Here is a 23,023-nt window from a genome sequence, read left to right on the forward strand (position 1 = left end):
AATTTACAAACATTTAGAATCAAACAAAAATAAAGATATAGGCCTAGCTACTTAGGATAGTGAAACAGGAGGAACCCTTGAGCTATGATAATTTAGGGCAGTTTTGGCAAAATACTAACCTCTATCTTAAAGCAACTCTGGGTTCAAATTGTTTCACTTGTTAACTTTGTTAATTTTTTTTTAAAAAAGCAACAATAATTACATATAAACTTTTCCAGATATATGCAAGATCTATGTGCTTAAAGCTATGAAACACTAGTGAAAGGCACTGAATAATTGCCATGCTCATGTGTTGAAAGACTGAAAAGAGTAAAGAGAATGGGATGTTTAGTCTCTATTGTCAACTTGACAGAACGTAGACTAACCTAGGACAGAAGCCTCTGGGAGTCTGTATGAGGGGTGTTTCTCACTGAAGGGGAACAACCCACCGTGAGTGCAGGTAGAACCATTCCACAATCTGGGTCCTAGACTGAACACAAAGGAGAAACTTTGGGCTAAAGTAAATAACTTCTTTTTTTAAGATATCTTGTCATAGCAACAAAAAGTCACTAATACAGGAGCCGATTCTCTCAAATTCTACAACTTTTAAAGGAATTTCAATTAATATTAGAGTATGTTTTATTCAAGATTCATTTTTAATTAGAAATTTTAATTTGAAAAAATTTAATTTGAGAATTTATAAAGGGGCTGATGCACATTTCAGTTCTAGACCATATGTTTAATATGAGTCTAAGTTCAGTTTTCAGAATTCAAATATTAGTAAAATCGTAAATTATTAAAGGCCAAACTAACATAACTCAAACTATTCTGAAGTTGGAAGCACTCAAGGCTTGGACAACAGAGTGACATTTTATTTCAAAATAAAGAGGAACAACAAAACTTAAAACAATAAATTTGGAGAAATCACTGTCCCCAGTTTTTGTGTATGTGGCCAATGTGTGTGTGTGTGTGTGTGTGTGTGTGTGTGTGTATGTGTACTGAGGACTGAACCTAGAGACTTATGCATGGGGACAAGCCCTTCACCACTTTAGCCTTGGCATTACCCAATTTTAAGGTCACTTGAAATTGAAAGGGACAGAAAGCAGATCAGTGATATTCTGGGGATGGGGTGCAAGCATGCTGAAGGGCAGAAGAAAAGGATAACAGTTGGGCACAGTAAACTTTTGTGGCTAGTGCAGAGACTCATTTTGTCTATGTAGTTGATAACAGTATATATGATACACATATGGATATATATATATATATATATATGACAACTTAGTATACTTTAAATATGATCAGACTAATTGTAAAAAGCAACAATATTGCTTTAAAATTCTTTCTAAGATAGACATGGTGGCACACATTTTGTAATCTTAGCACCTGGGAAATGGAGGCAGGAGACTTAGGGTTCAAGGCCAGCCTCGCTTACAAGGCTCAAAATCAACCTGAGCTACATGGAGAGAAACTTTATCTCAAAAAAGGAGTGAAGGAAGAGAAGGAGGAAGAGAAAGTAGCAGCAGCAGCAAGTAAAATGGCTTAGCCAATAAAGGTGCCACTTGAATTCAATTCCTTCAACCCACGAGTTCCATAAGTTGTTCTCTGATTGATTTACACACACACACACACACACACACACACACACACACACACACACACACACACACACACACACACACAAAGAAAGAAAGGAAGAGGAGAGAGGGGAGAGGGAGGGAAAGAGGGAGGCAGAGAGAGAGAGACTAAGTGTAAAAGTAAAAGGATGGAAAGAAAATTCTTTGTAATGTGATGCATTTATTTGTATAGCCACTAGGTGGCAGTTAAAACCACAGTTTGTACTCCAGTGTTTGAATAACATCTGGTAATATTTTAGTTTGTAAAATAACACATGAAGAGTCACACAATCATTATAAATTATCACTAAGTTTCTATGCGTTGATTTTTTGGAAGCCTTATGTACAGCAAGTATGGAATGCAAAAAAAGAATGGACATTGTCTCATTTCAAGCCCCAGAGCAATTGATCAGGATGATTGATAGTTGAACTCCTTTTCTACAGGATTGTTTTTAATAGAAGGCCTAGAGTATGTTGTCAAAACGACTTGTCATTCTCTGGTGAGAATATTCAACCTTTAAAAAATTGTAAATAAAGGAATCCAGAGATGGAGTTCATGGTTACCATATGTTCTTCATTAATATGCCATGCCTTAGGTTTATTCCCCAGTGCCCAATCAAAAGTGTAAATTAAAGCAGTTTAACCATGCTATAATATCACTGCCTCATTAAAAAAACAAGATTGAAAGTTCATTGATTTCTCTCCCTTAATTCTCCAGTTGTCTTCAAAGCTTTTTCTTCTGACAGCAAGGAAGAGCTGCAGTTTACCCTGCGTAGGAATATGGAGCAATTCCTTTGACCCCAAGACCTGTTATCTGTTGAAAAAAAAATTAGTGAAACTGATAAATTATAAAATAACTAAGTAAATCACTGTGCATGCTTGCTTATTGGAGCAGAATGGTTCAAGCAGTCATTCAAATACATTCTGGTCCAATGAGCAAGGATGCACATTGATAGAGAACAACTTATTTCGATCATTTTCTCATCTGCCAAGAAAGGTATTACTATTTTTCAAAAAGGATTTATTTATTCATTTTATTGGTATGAGTACACTGTTATTACTGTCTTCAGATAAACCAGAAGAGGGCATCAGATCCCGTTACAGATGGTTGTGAGCCACCATGTGGTTGCTGGCAATTGAACTCAGGACCTCTGGAAGAACAGTCAGTGCTCTTAACCACTGAGCCATCTCTCCAGTCCTATACTCTTTTTTGAAAGAAAGTACTGTGTTATATGTCTCTAGGTAGCTTTGAGCTCACCATCTTTATGCTTCAGATGGTCAAGGGCTGAGATTACAGAGGTCCATCACCAAAGCCAGTATTTCCACACGTGTTTTCAAACTTGTAATGTGTATGTTTCTTTAAATCAGTGTTTGTTCTGTCACAAAAATTGTTAAAAACCTACACATCTCTTTAGGACATCAAAACATTCAGATGATGTTACAAATAATATTGAAACATGAAAATATTTTAAAATACCGGAAATAGGTAAGACACACCATCTTGAACTTTATATAATGTATGTTCGAGAAAACTGAAAGAATTAAGTCTAGTGTGACTAGCTTATCATGATAAATGGAAATAGGTTTGGGATGTTTGAAAAAGCACCAATCAATTATTTTTAACAGAATACCTGCCATAATGCACCCCTTCCACACACACAGGAAAAAAGACCATCTCACCTTGAAAATGTTACCAGCATCAGGCTGCCTCAAAAGACCTTCGGCGCTCATCCCATCCCTGGCACATGTCACGTACATTTCAGAGTAATCCTTCCCTCCAAAGCAGCATGAAGTTGTTTTATCAACAGGCAACTTCACAGTTTGCAGTCTTTTCCCTAGGTCACCAAATACATTATTAAACATTTAGTTCTAGAAATTTCCAACATACACTATGCATCTGGACCATTCATGGATGATAGGGATGGTCTAAGAGACTGCGGAGGTTCCTTGAAGGGAGTCAATATAGGCTGAACCCAACATGGCTTAGTATTCACTATGTCGCCCAGGTTGCCCGAAACTCACCACCCTTTAGTTTTAGCTTCCTTACACTTAGGTTTATAAGCTACCATATTATCTGGCTCCTATCCATGTATTTAACTTTTAATGTGCCTTTTCTGAGAATTGAGTTTCCACAGGAAAAGACGTTTTGACTATAAATTTGGAGTTGTAGCTTTTGCTTTTATTTCCAAAATCATTCAGTTAAGACCATTAATATGACTCTAATAGTATTAGTAATGGTGTCTAGCACTGGTCTTTTCTGGAGTGGGTGCGACATTCTATTTTGCTACCAGCATACCTGTCTCAGGATCTAGGCGAATTACTCTTCCTCCATTGTAACAGGCCACCCAAAGCTTCCCCTCAGCATCAATGCACATTCCATCTGGGATTTGTTCATCTTTTTCCATCTTGTAAACAGTTCTGCGGTTGGCTATGGTTGAAAAACAAAACCAAAATATGACCAAACAATGTCGCACAATGCTGACAAACAGTGTGCTCTCAAGCTGGTTATAAATACTGATCACTTAGCAAAGGATTTTAAATACATGATTTGGGATAGATTCACTCCCTTTTGTCTTTATAAAGATATAAATGCTTTCTTTTCCCTTTTCTTCTTTCTTCTTTCTTTTTCCTTTTCTTTCTTCTTTCTTTTTCTTCCTTCCTTCCTTCTCTCTCTCTCTCTCTCTCTCTCTCTCTCTCTCTCTCTCTCTCTCTTTCTTTCTTTCTTTTTTGCAGTTCTGAGGATAGAATTCAGAACCTTATGTATGCTAGACAACTCCTCTACTACTAAGCCAAATAAAGCTGATACTACATCCAAGGCTGTAGTATTCATTGGGTAGCCCAAGCTGTCTTCAGACTCTTTTTTTTTTTTTCAGAGCCGAGGACCGAACCCAGGGCCTTGCACTTGCTAGGCAAGCGCTCTACCACTGAGCTAAATCCCCAACCCATGTCTTCAGACTCTTAAAGTAATCCTCCTGCTTCAGTGTTAGGATTAGTCTTGAAGGATCAGCCACCATAGAGTCTATAGGTAGTTCTCTGAGGCCAACCTCAAGTAAGGCTTGGCAAACCCATCTCAGACATTTGTCAGTCTGGGATTAGATCACTTAGTTCCCCAAACTCATACTTTGACCAAGTCTAACATCTATAAGGCAGCTAAATGGTACTATATGAACAATGCATGCAAAAAACCTTGGGAGACATATTCTTTGTCTTACTTTCTACCAAAATCAAGAAAAAGTATTGAAAGAGCTTGCTTCTTAAAAAGGGCATTCTAAAATCCACAGGGTGTTTGAAGATGATTCATAGTATCCAAACAATGACCATCCAAAGGGAGGGAGTGCGGGAATTGCATCTCAGTGCACGTATAAAGAAATTAGTTTGATCCTCAGCACCTCAGGAAACAGTGCAGAGGAGCAGCCAGCTACAAAATTCAGGGCATTCCAGCAATCAGATTGAAGTATAATGGAAAAATGTTAAAGCCATGTGTAAGGAAATTGGGTAAGAATAGTCATAAAAAGGAGCACTACATAGTTCAAAGCAAAGCATCTGGACTGGAATCGTTTGCCCTTGATTAAATCTACATAAAATCCTGTGATTTTTTTCAAGTCATTTTTATGATTGGTTTTGCTCTTCCTGTCTGACACTTTTCATCAAACAGTTTCAAGGTCTCCTTTCTAAATTCTTCTAAATAATTTCTTTCCTTGAAGTTTCCAGTGATGGCTCATTTTACAGAACATTGATGGAACTGAACCAACCTGGAAGCACTTTTCTGTTACTTTTCCATTTCAAAGGTTGTTCATTTGCCCCTGAATACTTGCCTCTAGTTAACTAAAGATCAAATAAGACTCAGGAACCAAAAGTTTCAGTCTTCCCTCTTTTATCACATTCTGTTGCATATTTTGTGCCTTTTGGCACTGTCTGATAAGGCAGGATTCATTCTCTAGGGAGGCCCTTTTTAGTGATGGAGAGGAAAAGTCAAGGCCTATCTGCACTGTCTAGTGCAGATACAGCCCTAGTCTCAAATAACAGACTGGAGATGTATTGAGGACCACAGTTTCACTGGCAGCTTAGTGAAGTCTGTGCCATCATCATTATATCGGGAAGTCCTCTACTCTACAAATAATGACATTGTCACATGGCTTAAGGAGATACAAAAATAAGAAAAATATTATTATGAAAAATAATAAAGATGTTCATACAAATCTGTCCTGTTGGCAGGTCATAGTCAAAGGCATCCACAGTGTAGGACAGGCTGTCAATGTAGTAGAAGATTTTATGGTCCAGGGACCAATCCAAACCATTGGAGATATCCACTTGGTCAAAGTATTTCTTCACACTGTGATCAGGAAAAAGGGAGTACAAGGACCCTTGGTGCCGCTCCAGAACAGCTGGGGCCGTTTCCTCAGCCATGGTACCTTCGGGAAACAAAAAAATCCATAAGCTTAGTCCCTGAAGCTTCTCACCATGCATGCAGCCCCATCCTTCCTTATGAAGGATCATTTTCAGTATTTAAGTCAAGGGAATTTTATACAAACTCAAATTTAAGCAGTCTCTTTGATGTCTTTTAAAGATGGCAACTGTCATTCTTATTAATGCAAATGAAAATCTGCCCAAAGGCTTGGTGTGGTGACACACATTTATGATACCAATACTTCAGATTGTGAGACAGGGTGGTGAATTTGAAATAGCTCGGTGACTTTGAGGGCCAGTTAGGCTATATTAACAACCCCATCTCACACACACACACACACACACACACACACACACACACACACACACACACACACTTTAGCATTTTAGAGATATGGTTTCAAATAAGGAGGAAACATGTACTAACCTCATTTTCCAACTAAGCACAAGTATAAAGCCTGAATAAAATGCACAATATAAGCCAAGTGTGGTGGCCATCTGTACTCCTAGCACTCTGAAGGCTGAAGGAGAAAGATCAGGAGATTGAGGACAGCCTTCTATATGTAAAAATGTAACCCCTTAAAAGACACTTATGAACTCCTAGGCTTACCCTCAGCCTGTATCAAATATATCAAATTGTAATCAGGTTTTGGGAATGGAGCTAATGGGTAGAACTTTCCTGTCCCAAATTAGCTAACAGGCATATATATGGGACAGATCCTCCTTGTATCTAATGCAAGGCAGGTTAGAATGACTGGCCTTACTCCAAACATATATGCTGCTTCCTGAAATAACTATAACATGTTCTAAATTATTTAAACAATGTTCAGGGTCTCATAACATAATATTCATATCTAGGATTATTTGGTATTATAATTTGATTTTCAATATTGTAAAAAGTCCATGTGTTAAAGGCTTGGTACCCTGGGATGTCGTGACTCTTTAGGGGTAAGAGCCTGTTTGAAGTTTTCAGGTCATTGGAGGAATGATCTTTAAAGGGATTGTGGAACACTGGCCAGTGCTCTTTTCCTTTGCTTGCTGGGTTGTAAGGTGTGCAGTTTGCTCTATTGCACATTCTTTTGTTGTTGTTCTTTCCTTACATTTATTTTTATATTTACTTCTACTTTATTTAAGTTATTTAATAATTACTATTATAACTAACTTCATCAATTAGTGTAATTAATAAAATATAGTTCATTATAATTAAATAATTTATTTATTTAATAAGTAACTTTATTTATTTACATTCCAGATGTTACTCCCCTCTTGGTTTCCTCTCTCACAGTTCTTCATCTCATTCTCCCTCCTCTTTGCCTCTGAGAGGGTACTCCCCTTTACCCCCACTGCATCCCCTACCCTGAGGCATCAAGTCACTACAAGATTAGGTGCACCCTCTCCAACTGAGGCCAGACAAGGCAGTCCTCTGTTACATATGTTCCAAGGGCCTTGGACCACCCTACATATGCTCTTTGGTGGGTGGCTTAGTCTCTGGGAGTTCTGAGGGGTCTGATTAGTTGATACTGTTTCTACCATACATTCTTTTTTCCTTTTTTTTATTGGATATTTTTTATTCATTTACATTTCAAATGTTATCTCCTTTCCTGGTTTCCCATCAATAAACCCCCTATCTCATCTGCTTGCCCCTTTTTCTATGAGGGTGTTACCCCCACCACTTCCCGCCTCCCCGCCCTGATATTCCCTGATACTGGGGGATCAAGCCTTAGCAGGACCAAGGGCTTTCCCTCCCACTGATGCTCAACAAGGCCATCCTCTGCTACATATGCAGCTGGAGCCATGGGTCTGTCCATGTGTACTCTTTGGGTGGTGGTTTAGTCCCTGGGAATTCTGGTTGGTTATTATTGTTGTTCTTATGGGGTTGCAAGCCCCTTCAGCTCCTTCAATCAATCCCTCCAACAGGGACCCTGTTCTCAGTTCAATAACTGTGAGCATCCCCCTCTGTATTTGTCATGTTCTGGCAGAGCCTCTCAGGAGACAGCTATATCAGGCTCCTGTCAGCATGCACTTCTTAGTATCAGCAATAGTGTCTGGGTTTGGTGGCTGTATGTATATAGGCTGGATCCAGAGGTGGGGCAGGCTCTGAATGGCCATTCCTTTAGTTTCTGCTCCAAACTTGGTTTCCATATCTCCTATGAATATTTTATTCCCTCTTCTAAGAAGGACTGAAGCCTCTGCACTCTGGTCGTCCTTCTTCTTGAGCTTCAGGAGGATTCTTGGGTAATCTGAGCTTTGGGGCTAATATCCACTTATCATTGAGTACATACCATTTTTTTTTTTTTGCGATTGAGTTACCTTACTCAGGATGATATTTTCTAGTTCCATCCATTTGCCTATGAATTTCATAAAGTCATTGTTTTTGATAGCTGAGTAATATTCCATTGTGCAGATGTACCACATTTTCTGTATCCATTCCTCTGTTGAAGGGCATCTGGGTTCTTTCCAGCTTCTGGCTATTATAAATAAGGCTGCTGTGAACATAGTGGAGCACATGTCTTTGGTACATGTTGGGGCATCTTTTTGGTATATGCCCAGGAGTGGTATAGCTGGGTCCTCAGGTAATACTATGTCCACTTTTCTGAGGAACCTCCACACTGATTTCCAGAATGGTTGTACCAGTCTGCAATCCCACAAATAATGGAGGAGTGTTCCTCTTTCTCCACATCTTCACCAGCATCTGCTGTCACCTGAGTTTTTGATCTTAGCCATTCTGACTGGTGTGAGGTGAAATCTCAGGGTTGTTTTGATTTGCATTTCCCTGATAACTAAAGTTGTTGAACATTTCTTTAGGTGCTTCTCAGCCATTCGCTATTCCTCAGTTTAAAATTTTTCTTTAGCTCTGTACCCCATTTTGAGTAGGGTTATTTGATTTTCTGGAGTCTAATGTCTTGAGTTCTTTGTATATTTTGGATATAAGCCCTCTATCGGATGTAAGATTGGTAAAGATATTCTCCCAATCTGTACGTTGTCATTTTGTCCTAACAACAGTGTCCCTTACCTTACAGAAGCATTGCAGTTTTATGAGGTCCCATTTGTCGATTCTTGATCTTAGAGCATAAGCCATTGGTGTTTTGTTCAGGAAAATTTTTCCAGTGCTCATGTGTTTGAGATGCTTTCTCACTTTTTCTTCTATTAGTTTGAGGTATCTGGTTTGATGTGGAGGTCCTTGATCCACTTGGACTTGAGCTTTGTAGACCATAAGAATGGATTGATTTGTATTCTTCTACATGCTGACTACCATTTGTTGAAAATGCTATCTTTTTTCCACTGGGTGTTTTGGCTATTTTGTTAAAGATCGAGTGACCATAGGTGTGTGGGTTCATTTCTGGGTCTTCAATTCTATTCCATTGATCTACCTGCCTGCCTCTCTACCAATAATGTACAGTTTTTTTTTTTTAAATCTCTATTGCTTTGTAATACAGCTTGAGGTCAGGGATGGTGATTACCCCAGAAGTTCTTTTATTTTTGAGGCTAGTTTTCACTATCCTGGGTTTTTTATTATTCCAGATGAATTTGCAAATTGCTCTAACTCTATGAAGAATTGAGTTGGAATTTTGATGGGGATTGCACTGAATCTCTAGGTTGCTTTTGGCAAAATGGCCATTTTTTTTCCGGAGCTGAGGACCGAACCCAGGGCCTTGTGCTTGCTAGGCAAGCACTCTACCACTGAGCTAAATCCCCAACCCCCAAAATGGCCATTTTTACTATATTAATCCTGCCAATCCAGAAGCACGGGAGATCTTTCCATATTCTGAGATCTTCTTCAATTCCTTTCTTCAGAAACTTGAAGTTCTTGTCATACAGATCTTTCACTTGCTTGGTTAGAGTCACTCTGAGGTTTTTTTTATTATTTGGGACTATTGTGAAGGGTGTCGTTTCCCTAATTTCTTTCTTGGCTTGTTTCCTCTTTTGTGTAGAGGAAGGCTACTGATTTATTTGAGTTAATTTTATACCCAGCCACTTTGCTGAAGGTGTTTATCAAGTTTAGTAGTTCTCTGGTGGAACTTTTGGGATCACTTAAATATACTATCATATCATCTGCAAATAGTGATATTTTGACTTCTTCTTTTCCGATCTGTATCCCTTGACCTCCTTTTTGTTGTCTGATTGCTCTGGCTAGAACTTCCAAGAACTATATTGAATAAGTAGGGAGAGGGGGCAGCCTTGTCTAGTCCCTGATTTTAGTGGGATTGCTTCAAGTTTCTCTCCATTTAGTTTGATGTGGGCTACAGGTTTGCTGTACATTGCTTTTACTATGTTTAGGTATGGGCCTTGAATTCCTGATTGTTCTAACACATGAAGGAATGTTTAATTTTGTCAAATGCTTTCTCAGTATCTAATGAGAAGATCATGTGGTTTTGTTCTTTGAGTTCGTTTACATAGTGAATTACATTGATCGATTTCCATATATTGAACGATGCCTGCATCCCTCGGATGAAGCCTACTTGTTCATGGTGGATGATTGTTTTGATGTGTTCTTGGATTCGGTTTGTAAGAATTTTATTGAATATTTTTGTGTCGATATTTTTAAGGGAAATTGGTCTGAAGTTCTCTTTCTTTGTTGGGTCTTTGGTGGTTTAGGTATAAGAGTAATTGTGGCTTCATAGAAGGAATTCGGTAGCACTCCATCTGTTTCAATTTTGTGGCATATTTTTGGATAGTATTAGGTCTTCTATGAAGGTCTGATAGAATTCTGCACTGAACCCTTCTGGTCCTGGGCTCTTTTTGGTTGGGAGACCTTTAATGACTGCTTCTATTTCCTTAGGAGTTATGGGGTTGTTTACTGGTTTATCTGTTCCTGATTTAACTTCGGTACCTGGTATCTGTCTAGGAAATTGTCCATTTCATGCAGATTTTCAAGTTTTGTTGAATATAGGCTTTTATAGTAAGATCTGATGATATTTTGAATTTCCTCTGAATCTGTAGTTATGTCTCCCTTTTCATTTCTGATTTTGTTAATTTGGACACACTCTCTGTGTCCTCTCATTAGTCTGGCTAAGGGTTTATCTATCTTGTTGATTTTCTCAAAGAACCAACTTTTGGTTCTGTTGATTCTTTCTATGGTCCTTTTTGTTTCTACTTGGTTGATTTCAGCTCTGAGTTTGATTATTTCCTGCCTTCTACTCTTCCTGGGTGTATTTGCTTCTTTTTGTTCTAGAGCTTTTAGGTGTGCTGTCAAGCTGCTGACATATGCTCTTTCTTGTTTCTTTCTGCAGGCACTCAGCGCTATGAGTTTTCCTCTTAGCACAGCTTCCATTGTGTCCCATAAGTTTGGGTCTACCACATATTCTTAACACAATGTGTTGTGCCTTACCAGAGGCCCAAAGCAATAGGATTATTTGCTCATGGACTGGAACCTTTAAAAACATATAAGAACAAGCTTTTTTCCCATCATAAGTTAATTGTCTCACTTATCTCATTATCGTGATGGGTGATGGAATGATGACTAATAAACTCAGCAGCACAGAGAACCATGGAGGATTCTATCAGTGTAGGAAATCAACAGATTCTGAAATTTGTATGGCACAGATGTTGGAAGGCTTTGGTAAGTACTAATGCAAATTTTAGAAAAAAGTTACAGTCATGAAATGAAACTCCATATAGAAAATACTACCAACCTTGGAAAAGATGAGAAGAATAACCAAACAATAATAGAGAGTGCACTGGGCTAGCCACAAAACTTAGGCAAGAACAAAGCACTAGAGTAGCCAGTGTTAGATCAATAGAAATTAGGCAAAGTTAAAAACAGAAGGAAAACCCTTTGGAAGAAATTGGAACAGAGCCTATACCCATGGGACAGCAAAAAAGCTAACACCTCATTGCATTTCTAGAGAAAAAGAGTGCAGGGCCAAAGTTTTTCCAAAATTATGTGGCTCAAAATCCTCAGATTGGAGAAAAGTATAAAATTTTTCAGTATATTTAAGAAGCTGAGGAAATCTAAAACACAACAAACAGAAAGAAACCCACACTTAACACACTGTGATCAAATTGCTGAAAAACAAATAAAGATGCTCGAAAACAATGAATGACAAATGGAACATTACATATGACAAAGAGGGGACTTACAGATTCAAAGTGGCCAAGTCAGTAACAATACATAGTAATTGTAAATGTGTATGTTTACTAGTAGAGCTCTATAATACACAAAGCAAAATTTGTCATAAATGAAAAAAGGTCGAAAAATATTGAATTACATTGGGAACAATCAATATCCTTCTCTCACTGGAAGACAAAAATAGATAGGATGTTGGCAAAGGCATAGACAACTGAAAGCTGAGTGTTACTAATGCTTACAGAATGTTTGCCCAACAACAGCAGACTATGCCTCCTTCTCGAGTGCTCCATTCACTGAAGTTATTATTCTTTTCAGTATTCATGGAGATAGACTTGGATGTTTTATGATCTCAGAAGCTAGAGCAGACTCTGATTAGAATGAGGAAACCAGAAAACTATTTCATACTTCATTTGAAAGAGGAAAATAGATTACAAATAGGAGAAGCAAACTTGAGTGGAAAGAAGACAGGGTAGGTCCTCCTGGGGAGGATGGGTCACTTAGCAGTTTTTCAAGATGGATGGCTAGTTACCTCACAGGAAGAGATGGAAGGACATAAAAAGGGCTATCCTTCCTCTTTCTTGCTCCTTTATTGCTCAGGCTGGCCCTGAACTTGCAACATTCCTGTCTCAGTTTCTCAAGTGCTTAGGTAACAGGTGTGTGGCCTCAAGATCAGCTTTATAACTCTATCTGTCAAAAAATATTGGAAAAGGAACTGTCAATGGGTTCCCATCTTTATTCTTTCAACCTACACTGGGTGATATTTATGGTTTTACATAGTCCAAAAAGATTGGGACCAATCTCAGATCTTACCTTCCTTTCGTGGTGCTAGTGACTCACCACAGGAAGAGTGGCATTAGCCAACAACATGAGAAGTCAATGTAGGAAGGTAAAAATGGAGATAGTGAGCCAACTTTGGCTAATTTCCAGGGTAGCTGTAATGGGAAGTAAATGAGAAATAAGTGTGAAATTTTAAAGTAGCTAAAACTCTTTTAAAATTATATATAGTAAGATGCGGTGATTGATGTGTGTGTATAAGCTTAGCATTTGGGAGCTGGGAGGCAGGGGGATTGCAAGTTTGATATAAGCCTGGACTACAGAGCAAATTTAAGGGCATCCTGGGTCTCATAGTGAAACTTTTTCTTAAAGCAACAAAACAGAACAGCAGTTACTATGCAGTGGAGGAATGCAATAGGACCTCAGCATCACCAATGAAAGATGGAGGGAGAGTATGTACCTCCAAACTGGATGCCCTGGGAAGGATAGGACATCACCTCCACAATATTCCAGCCAGGAATGTCTGACATCAAGCTAATCACAAGGAAACATCACACATCTACAAAATGAAGAATGTCCTACTACTAAAGAGAGTAGGTGGGACCATATTCTTCAAAAATGGCAACATCATAAAAGAGAGGTGGAAGGTCAAGGAAATCTTTTGTATTAAGAGGATGAAAAGACAAGTGTAGTATGTCATTCCAGAATGGATTCCTCACTGGAGAAGAAACTTCCAGAAAGGATATAATTTGGTCAGTTGATACAACAGGAATATAAACTTATTTTTTTTACTTTTTTAAAAATTTATTTATTTATCATATATATGAGTACACTGTAGCTGTCTTCAGACACACCAGTAGAGGGCCTCAGATCTCATTACAGATGGTTGTGAACCACCATGTGGTTGCTGGGATTTGAACTCAGGACCTTTGGAAGAGCAGTCAGTGCTCTTAACCACCGAGCCATCTCTCCAGCCCATATAAACTTATTGGATCAATGCTAAACTTCTGTGAGTTGCTTAGTGTTCACCTAAGAATATACCATTTTTACCAGCCATAGTGGATTTCAAGATGAGTTCAAGGCCTGCCGGATCTATAGAGTGAGTTCCACACTAGCCAAGTTTACATAGTAAGATCCTATTTCAGAAAAAAAAGCCATTTTTTCTTAGGAAACACACACACACACACACACACACACACACACACACACACACACACACACACAGAGAGAGAGAGAGAGAGAGAGAGAGAGAGAGAGAGAGAGAGAGATTCAAAGATAGCAAATAGAGGCAAAACTAAGAAAGAAATCATACCAGCAAAGTATCTCCCAGCAGGATCCACCTTCCCATCATTGAATCGATTGTTTTTCTTATCTTCATCCACCATGGCTAGGATAAATACTGATTGATCTTCCCAGTTCAAAGCACAGAACTTGGTTCCAATGGTGGCAACATAGCCTCCTGACTGTCGAAGTGCCACTGAACTGACTGGGGCATCTGCAGAGGCAAAGTTAACAGGTAAGCTCTGGTGGCCCGGCAACATAGAGGTCATTGTGTCTTGTAACATCTCTTAGGAAAGGATCCAGTAATTTTTAGTGGTACCAAGAAGGGGTCTGACCATGTAGCCGAGGGTTCTCTTGCCTTCTGCTTCCACCCTCTGAGTGCTAGTAGTATAGGTGTACACTGCCTTATCTAATTAATATCATTTTCAAAAGGCCCTTATTTTTAATATAGTTAATTATAAATTGTTTCTCATTTCTCAAATATGTTTTTGAAAGTATGCATGTGGTCAAAATAATGCAACTGGACTGCAATGAAAAATAATCTTTATATGTCTTTATTATATTACTATATTTTTAAAAGTTTAGTTTATCTGGTTTTAATACTCTTTCATGTATTTAAAAAAATTCTTTTAAAGTGGAAGGAGATTACCATGGTAAGTAGTCATAGGAAATACATTTATCTAAATTTGTTTAGAAACATTTCTTAAGCACCTCATTAATGCTAAATACTCTTAGCACAAAGCTCTGTTCAGAAGTTGAAGCAAGCTTTTGGGAACCCTGGGAATATGCAAGACTCTATAAAGGACCTTTTTAACAAGGATACTAACTGTGGCCTGAGATATCTCCTGATAGCCTCCTGAACTTGTGCTAACACAGAAACCCTTTTTATGACTGGGAAACTTTGCAGATTAGGGTTAGGAATGTTGTGAATGCTGGGAATGAGGAACCAAGGAAGGCAGAGGCATAAACATTTTCCTTGGAGCTATAAACACATTGATAGGTAAATTAGATGCTGCTCCTAGTAGCATTTGAGAAGTGGAAGCAAGAATCTGTGAGTTCCACATCAACCTTAGTAGCTATATAGCGAGCACTTGCCTTATAAAGAAAACATACTTGCCTTATAAAGAAAACATCACCAGCCTGAGTTAAACCCCAAAACTCAGAGTAGAAAGAAAGACTCCTAAAAGTTGTCCTCTGACTTCCACACATGGTGGAAAGAGTGAACTCCTGCTAGTTGTCTTCTGACCTCAATATATGTGCCATGGCACCAGTACCCCACACACAGGCAAAATCGTTTTTGCAAAAGCTATGTTTAGTCTGGGAATGGAGTTCATGGTATGTACAAGCCTCTGGATTCAATCTCCAACACCAGGGGAAAACAAGCTTTTAAGGTCTCAGTTGGATTCATGGGAATTATACCAGAAACCAGAAGTTCTTGTAACTTTGGGAAAATCCTGGAATCTCTTCCCATGAATCCAATAATAAAACCAGAAACTTGTTTGTCTACTGATAATCACACCCAGCCTATTGCTTTGAGTCATAAAAAAGCCCTAGAAACTTCTTATCTCAAACCACAAAAGCTCTCTTGGGAGTCCTGTCAGGAATCCTATGGTTGTGCAGTGAACTCAGTCCTGGTTGACGCTTTTGAAGCCTAGGAACTCTTTCACAAAGAAGTGAGTGATAGATGCATCTTACATCTGTTGTTGGGTTTTGTTTTTGTTTTTTTAAATGGTGCTTTTGGTTTAACCAGGGTAGATGGCTTTTGCTATGCCACTAATGGAGTCTTAGGCTCTGGATGCTATTCTCTGAAGTCGATCAGGAAAGAGAAATTATGATACCTAAACATCAAAACAATAATGTGGCACAATGAGCATGAGCTTGCCTGAAGCCCAGCATCACAAACCAAAACAAAGAAAGCTAAGTACACTATGACCCTTACAAGAGGATGAGAAAAGCATCGAAGATCCAGCGTTTCCAATGTGGGTTCTGTGGGTTCAAGTGAATCAAACATGGAATCACAGACATAGCCAACATGACTACTGAAAGGGTTTCAAAGTATTTTCAGTCGGGCTTTAATGAAAAGGATCCAGGGCAATGACAAACAGGGTGACATTACCCCCTGCACTGGGAAAAGATGGCTCCCTGCAAGGAAAGTAGCTCAGCTTTCATACTGACCTACACCAACTCGCTGCACTTGATTGCTGATCGAATCCCATCGGCAGACAGTCTTTGAAGGGATGTCTACAAACAGCAGACACTTTGATGCCTCCTCCCACACAGGGGACTCCCCACACCTGTAGTTTTCCCTTAAAACACATTCAATCTTGATGGAAGACATGGTCGCAGGAAAAGGACTGACAGAAACAGAGAACAAATGTAAGGCAATTATATGGAACAAATTTAGTACAGATGGCAGGCATACCTTGAGGTGTAGCACTATGCAAGTATAGTTTTCACAAATCACAGGTTAACAGCAACCCTGCATTGAACGGTGCACACCACGTTTCCAACATCTTAGGTAGTATTTAGAACTTTGAGCGATAAAGTATTTTTTTTAAGTTAAGGTATACGCAGTAGCATTTCTGTACACTGTAAATTCTAACTTTTATATGCACTGAGAAGACAAAAATGTTTTTTGTTTTATTATAAGATTAATTTTACCACAGCAATCTGGGAACAAACTGAATCCTTCCTGAGGTATGCCAGTATTTATTGGATCAGAATAGACAGGTGGGTGTATTTCCCCAACCTACAATTGGAACAAGGAGTGCAGCAAGACAGGAGGTGGTTTGTAGGGGGAAGAAAGAGCTGATAAGACATGCCATGAAAAAAAAAAAAGACATGACATGAGACATCTTCAGTCAACTTACCAGTGACGGGTTTTTTCAAGATATCTTTAAAATAGAAGACAAAGGAAACACTCCAGCATCCACACCTGGGTTGTAATGACTCCTGGCAAGCCTGCTAGTCAGACAGTGCTTTTTATGCCAGCACCCTGACCTCCAAGGGGCGGGGAGCTTCCTCATTGGTGGCCCCTCTGGGTGTCTGCAGGTTACCCTTTTATGCTGCCCCCTCTCCCTTATTCATTGATCACCTTGCGGGTGGGGGGAGGCAGCCAGTTTTAGAAATGTGTTCATCAGTGATAATAGACTGAATTAAGTTAACAGCCAGAGGCTTGGTATATGGCTGAGGTTGAACAGTTTCCTAACCTGTGCTAGGCCCTGGGATTAAGATCTAGTCCTGTCTCTGCCCCCAGTCCCAACCTATGTTAATTTTCAATTGACAATGGCAGGTGAAGGGCAATTTCCTGGATGTATACGTATTTTTTTAACTGGTAGTGCTGGATAGAACTAAGACCTTGAATGTATTCGTCTACAGAGCTCCACTTCCAGCTCCACTGCAGTGGATGAACTCACAGCCCCCTTAGCTGTATCTTGCTTCCTTGCATGAGGCCAGTTTGGCAGGGAGCCTTGAATCCCACAGGCAAAGAACATTCTATGCTTGGACTTTAGGCCAAAGACCAGTGAACTGGGAGAAGGAAGAAAAGAGGAGAGAAGAGAAGAGAAGAGAAGAGAAAAGAAAAGAAAAGAAAAGAAAAGAAAAGAAAAGAAAAGAAAAAAATACTATCAGGAAAAAAAGATCAGTCAGGAATTCTCCCTTGAAGGGATAGGAAGCGTTGCTCTGCAAGCCTACTCCAGTAGGCTAATGGAAATTGCCAGAACCTTCACGCTTCTCCCAAGGCGGCTTACTGCTTTGAACTAAGCAGTCTCACGCATGGGTGGCAAATGAAGCCAAGGAGGAGGGGGAGGAAAACAAGTTGTGGTTTAATGTTTCCTTGAATAAACTGCATGTTTTTGGGAACACAGCTCAGAACTGTTTCAAAGTATTAACTACCAGCGCTGTAGCATTTGCCATTTTCATTGGCTGTTAAAAATTGGCCCAGGCTCCAAAGGGCTTTCATGCTATCAATCTTAGATAAGCCCCAAGATCAGACATTGGACTTTTGCAATAACCCTACAGTTTGTCTGTTCTGCAAGCAATGTGTGTGAAGGGGTGGGGGCAGTGCTGCCAAAGAACCCATTCTTCCAGGAATTCTGACTGCAAACTGGTGGCTTGAGCAGGTGTGGGGGTGGGGGGGGGAAGGGTGTTGATAGAGGACTGATAATCAGGGGTCCGCGCTGCACGTGAAGTACCTGTGCCAAAGAGGATTCTTCACGCAAGCTGGTAGCACTGCTGCAGCCTCTGCTGTGGCCTCCCGGGGCAGGGGACAGTGACAGCAGTGGCAGAATTCTGGGAAGCTAACCGCCACTGCCTAGCTCCTGCCATAGGGCTCTCAGGCTACTCACAGAGCAGTCTCAGCACTGGATTAAGAGACGGAGTGAACGAATCTAGCTTCCCAGTCGCCCGGTAACCTAGCTTCTTTGTCTTCTCTACCAAGGCTGTGCTGTCCCGGTTATTCATAGGGCTAGCTAGTAACAGCGCAGGCGACTCAAAGGCCACGCAGAGAACTTTGGGAAGGGAAAAAAAAAACTCCCCAGGGACACAGAGGCTAGGCAGATTGATAGCCGCAGCCTGCAGGCCGGGGACTGGCAGGAGACCAGCGACCCTAAGGGTTCATTTCCTTCTGGTGCCCATGCTGTCCCTTCTTTTCCCATAACTGGCAACTGGAAGTACCCAGCTAAATCCACCCGGGGCAGACAAGAGAAGCTGCAGGAGTAAAGCAAATGTAAGCTTTGGAGTTTGGACAGCTATCTAAAGTTAATCCCTTAGTTCAACAAACAGAAAGAAGTTGTTAAAATGCCTAAGGGATTGGGACAGGGATCTGGTTAAACACAAATAGGTTAAAAAAGAAAGAACAAAGCGGTTAAACAAAGCCTTCCTCTCCCTAGCTGGGAAGACCTTGGTGGCAGCAGGCCAACACTTGCAAAATACTTTTGGAAGGGGAAAAAAATGACTCTATTTGATTTGGTTTAAAAATCACATGGAATAAGCTATCCTAAACAACATATGCCAAGCATAGCTACACTCAGAAGTACAGTGCTCACCTGGTGTGTCTGGACATCTCAAAGGTACTTGAGGCATTCTCTTTCCCATAGTGCTTGGTGAAACTCAGAGCCAATCACCTTCATGTGCTCTACCACTGACTCATTCCTCTAGCGCCGTATTTCTTGCCAGTTTCATTATGCAGTCCGTGCTGGCCTTGAATTTACAGTACTTCTTTCATCATCTGGAATTATAGACGTGCATCAACCCAAATCAAAACTCAGCCCTACCCCCTCTATTCTTTTGAGACAGTCTCAGGTAGCATGCAATGGCTTTAAACTAGTTATGTAGATAAGACTAGCCTTAATGAGGATCCCTCTGCCCCATTTTTTCTTTTTCTTTAAAAAATTTATTCATTTTAATGTGTGTGAGTGATTTGCTTGTATGTGCACTGCATGAATGCATACCTGGTGTAAATAGAACTTTTATTCACCTGATGTAATTGTCATCTTTGAGGTTTACTGCCTCAGTCTGCTAACTGCCTAGACCTGGCAACTTCTAGCCTCCATACAATATTATCTGGGCCTAAAATGTTTTCAGTCTTGGAGACTGAATAAGCTCATCCTTTCTAGCTCTTTCTGATCTCTGGCTGCTGGTTCAACTCAGCTGTTCTGGCTTAAAACTCCTTTCCATGCTAATTGATTCAATGTGGCTTCTCTCTTGGCCTCTCCTGAATTGCTCTGCTTGGTTTCATATTAACTTTGCCAATCTGTTCTAACCTTCTGTCTCCTTCTCATTTTCTGGCTTGTTCTGTCTTCACCCTGTCTTTGTAAAACTTTCCCAGTAAAATTGCCCCCTACTCTCTCTACACTGCCCCTGAAGAACCTTCCCTCTTTCTTCTTGTGAGAGTTGGGAAGATCTCATTCTGTCAAATCTTTCTCTGATTCATCACTGACTGCCCCTTAATTAGACATCATTTGCAAACATGTTGCTCCACTCTACAAACCAACTTTACCTTCATTGATTGGGATTAAGGTGTGTACTAAGGGTGTTTACAATAAGCAGAAAGCTCTTGGATAAAAGGTGTGTGCTAAGTCTGAGACACACCATAACAAGTTTTTCCAGTTCACAATCTTGGGGTTCACAATGTGATCAAATATCCCTACAACAGTCTGGTGCTGTGAAAGCCAGAGAAGATGGTGCTGGACCCCCTGGAACTGGAGTTGCAGATGATTGTGAGCCAAAAATGTGTGTGCTGGGAACAGAACACATATACTCTGCAAGATTAGCAGATTAACTGCTGAGCAATTTCTCCAACCGTACATCTTTTTCCCCTTAAAAATCAATGCAGGGGAGAGAGGTGGGGATAGCACTGCTTGCATATGATCCCAATACTCCAGAGGTGGAAGCAGATCACTGAAAATTCAAGGACAGCCTGGTTTGTATGAGGAGTTCCAAGCCAGCAGGTCTTACCTGCCATTTAATGTTATCCCCAGGGGAAAAAAAAAGAGAAGTCTCCCTTTAATGGCCTTCTGATGGTTTTGCCACTGCTTTAATTCATTCAGGCCCCACTATTTCTCTCCTAGATTTCTGTCATCCTTTTGGGGATTCCATCTCAACTCTCTGGATCTGCTGCCAAAAGGACTTACTAGACAGGGAGTCTTACAGGTCTGGGGGTGGTGTTTGTCACCTTTATTTTCTGTAACATAGAGGTGGTTAAAGTAGTTACTGTTTTATGTTTTTTTAAAAGATTTATTTATTTGTTATATATGAGTACACTGTAATTGTCTTCAGACACACCAGAAGGGGGCATCAGATCTCATTATAAGAGCCACCATGTGGTTGCTGGGATTTGAACTCAGGACCATTGGAAGAGCAGTCAGTGCTCTTAACCACTGAGCCATCTCTCCAGTCCCTGTTATATGTTTTTAAGGGAGAACCAATTTGATTTTTTTTTAATTTTGACCTTTTGTTTCATTTTGTTTTTAGAGGCAGGGTTTCTCTGTGTAGCCTTAGCAGTCCTGGAACTCACTCTGTAGACCAGACTGGCCTTGAACCCTGAGATTCACCTGTCTCTGCTTCTCAAGTGGTGGGATTAAAGGTGTTCAACAACTTTGCCTGGCTTATTTTGGCTTTCTTCCTGCCTTCCCCCCTTCCTCTTTTTTTTTTTTTTTTTTTTTTTTTTTTGAGCTGGGGGACCCAACCCAGGGCCTTGCGCCTTCCCCTAGGCAAGCGCTCTACCACTGAGCTAAATCCCCAACCCCTTCTTCCTCTTTTTTTAAGGCAGTGTTTTATTATGTAGTGCTGGAACTCGCTATGTAGAGTGGGCTGGTCTTAACACAGAGATCTGATTGTTTATGCCTCCTCAGTGCTGGGATAAAAGTTGTATACCAACTCTTATAGATGGAATAACTTTACTTAGGAAAAAACCCCTCCTCATACAGAAGATTTGTGCCCTAGTTTTTTTTTCTGGTGCTATGAGAGGGAAGAAGTTTCTCGGATTTACAGTTTCAGGCTACAGTCCATTATTGAGAGGAAGTCAAGGCGGGAACCCAAGCAGCCCATAGACCAACCTAGATCTAGATTTTTCCTCATGGCAATTCTCTTTCTAGGTGATTCTAAGTTGTGGCAAGTTGACATTTAAAACTAACCAGCAGAAGCTGTAAAACCAGTGTAAAGAATTTGTGATTATCCTTCATCTGGATTCCTCAAATGTTGAGTAGTTCTACACAGTCTGTGTCTCTCTGTCTGTCTGTGTCTCTTGTCTCTGTTTCTCTGTCTCTCTGTCTCTCTGTCTCTCTGTCTCTCTGTCTCTCTGTCTCTCTCTGTCTCTCTGTCTCTGTCTCTGTCTCTGTCTCTGTCTCTGTCTCTGTCTCTCTCTCTCTCTCTCTCTCTCTCTCTCTCTCTCTCTCCCCACCTCCAGTAATGAATCTAGGGTCTATTGATGCTACTACACTACTATGCAAACATTATACTACTGACCTACACTGTAGCCCCTCAAAGATGTTCTCTTACATAGCCATAGAGCAATAGCTACAATCAAACAAACAAGTTCTCCAACTCATGACAATGAGAATGGAGAGCACAAACCATGGGTAAACATGCCCACATTGCACCAACAAAGTTTTGGACAGAAACAATGCAAGGATTTGGCCCTGTGTAGAATCCGAGGACCAGATGTCAGGAAATGGGGATAATTCTATGATTGGGTGTTTACATTTTATTATTTTACATTTATAGGTGTCTTGCCTGCCTGTAAGTCTGTGCACATGTGAATGCCTCCTACCTGCAGAGGCCAGCAGAGAATGTGAGGTTCCCTGGACTTGGAGTTAGTTACAGATAGCTGTGAGCCATCATGTGAGTGCTGTGAGTTTAGCCCAACTCCTGTAGAAAAGCAGGCAGTGCTCTTACCTTTGGAGTCATCTTTCCAGGCCCTATTTAACTTTTAAAAATTGACTTTATGTATATGGATGTTTTGCCTATATGTATGTCTGTACACAGTATGCAGGTCTGGTGAAGGCCAGAAGGAAGAGGTAAATTGCCTAGTTGTGATTGGATAGTTGTGAGCCACCATGAGGGTACTTACTGGGAATTGAACCTGGGTCCTCCAAAAGAGCACTTTGCAGCCCCTGTGATTGGGTATTTTAATTCTTGTCAAGAAGGTGAAGACAATGATTGTTTAATCCAGGATAGGGTAAGTGTTTGATCATTTCTGTGATTTGGACACCCTACTAGTCTTTAATTTTTTTAATATTCTTTTTTTTTTGTTTCCCGCCCCCTTTTTTTTTTTTTTTTTTGTTCTTTTTTTTGGTGCTTGGGACCGAACCCATGGCCTTGCCCTTCCTTGGCAAGCGCTCTGCCCCTGAGCCAAATCCCCAACCCCCTTTAATATTCTTTTTTCTTTATTCTTTAATCA

At 40.2% G+C, this 23,023-nt stretch overlaps 1 protein-coding gene across 1 annotated transcript; it reads right to left on the bottom strand.

Moving 5' to 3' along the window:
* Positions 1-1,753: 1,753 nt before the first annotated feature.
* On the bottom strand, positions 1,754-19,206 carry Rgn (regucalcin). Its single transcript, XM_032889872.1, has 7 exons — positions 19,170-19,206; positions 16,300-16,478; positions 14,156-14,338; positions 5,789-6,004; positions 3,889-4,020; positions 3,273-3,427; positions 1,754-2,406 (listed from the first exon to the last, which is right to left on the bottom strand). The coding sequence occupies exons 1-7, from the start codon at positions 19,184-19,186 to the stop codon at positions 2,356-2,358; spliced, it is 933 nt and encodes a 310-aa protein (XP_032745763.1). The 5' UTR covers positions 19,187-19,206; the 3' UTR covers positions 1,754-2,355.
* Positions 19,207-23,023: the final 3,817 nt, after the last annotated feature.

This window comes from Rattus rattus, chromosome X (genome assembly GCF_011064425.1).
Source record: "Rattus rattus isolate New Zealand chromosome X, Rrattus_CSIRO_v1, whole genome shotgun sequence".
Lineage (NCBI taxonomy): Eukaryota > Metazoa > Chordata > Mammalia > Rodentia > Muridae > Rattus > Rattus rattus.

What these genes read in the sequence shown, in the direction of transcription:
- Rgn (XM_032889872.1), bottom strand. An exon ending in CCTGCCAACAGGACAGATTT is followed by an intron (nt 4,021 to 5,788) that starts GTATGAACATCT and finishes TTTCAACCATAG; the next exon opens with CCAACCGCAGAACTGTTTAC. An exon ending in TCGCCTAGATCCTGAGACAG is followed by an intron (nt 3,428 to 3,888) that starts GTATGCTGGTAG and finishes TTGGTGACCTAG; the next exon opens with GGAAAAGACTGCAAACTGTG.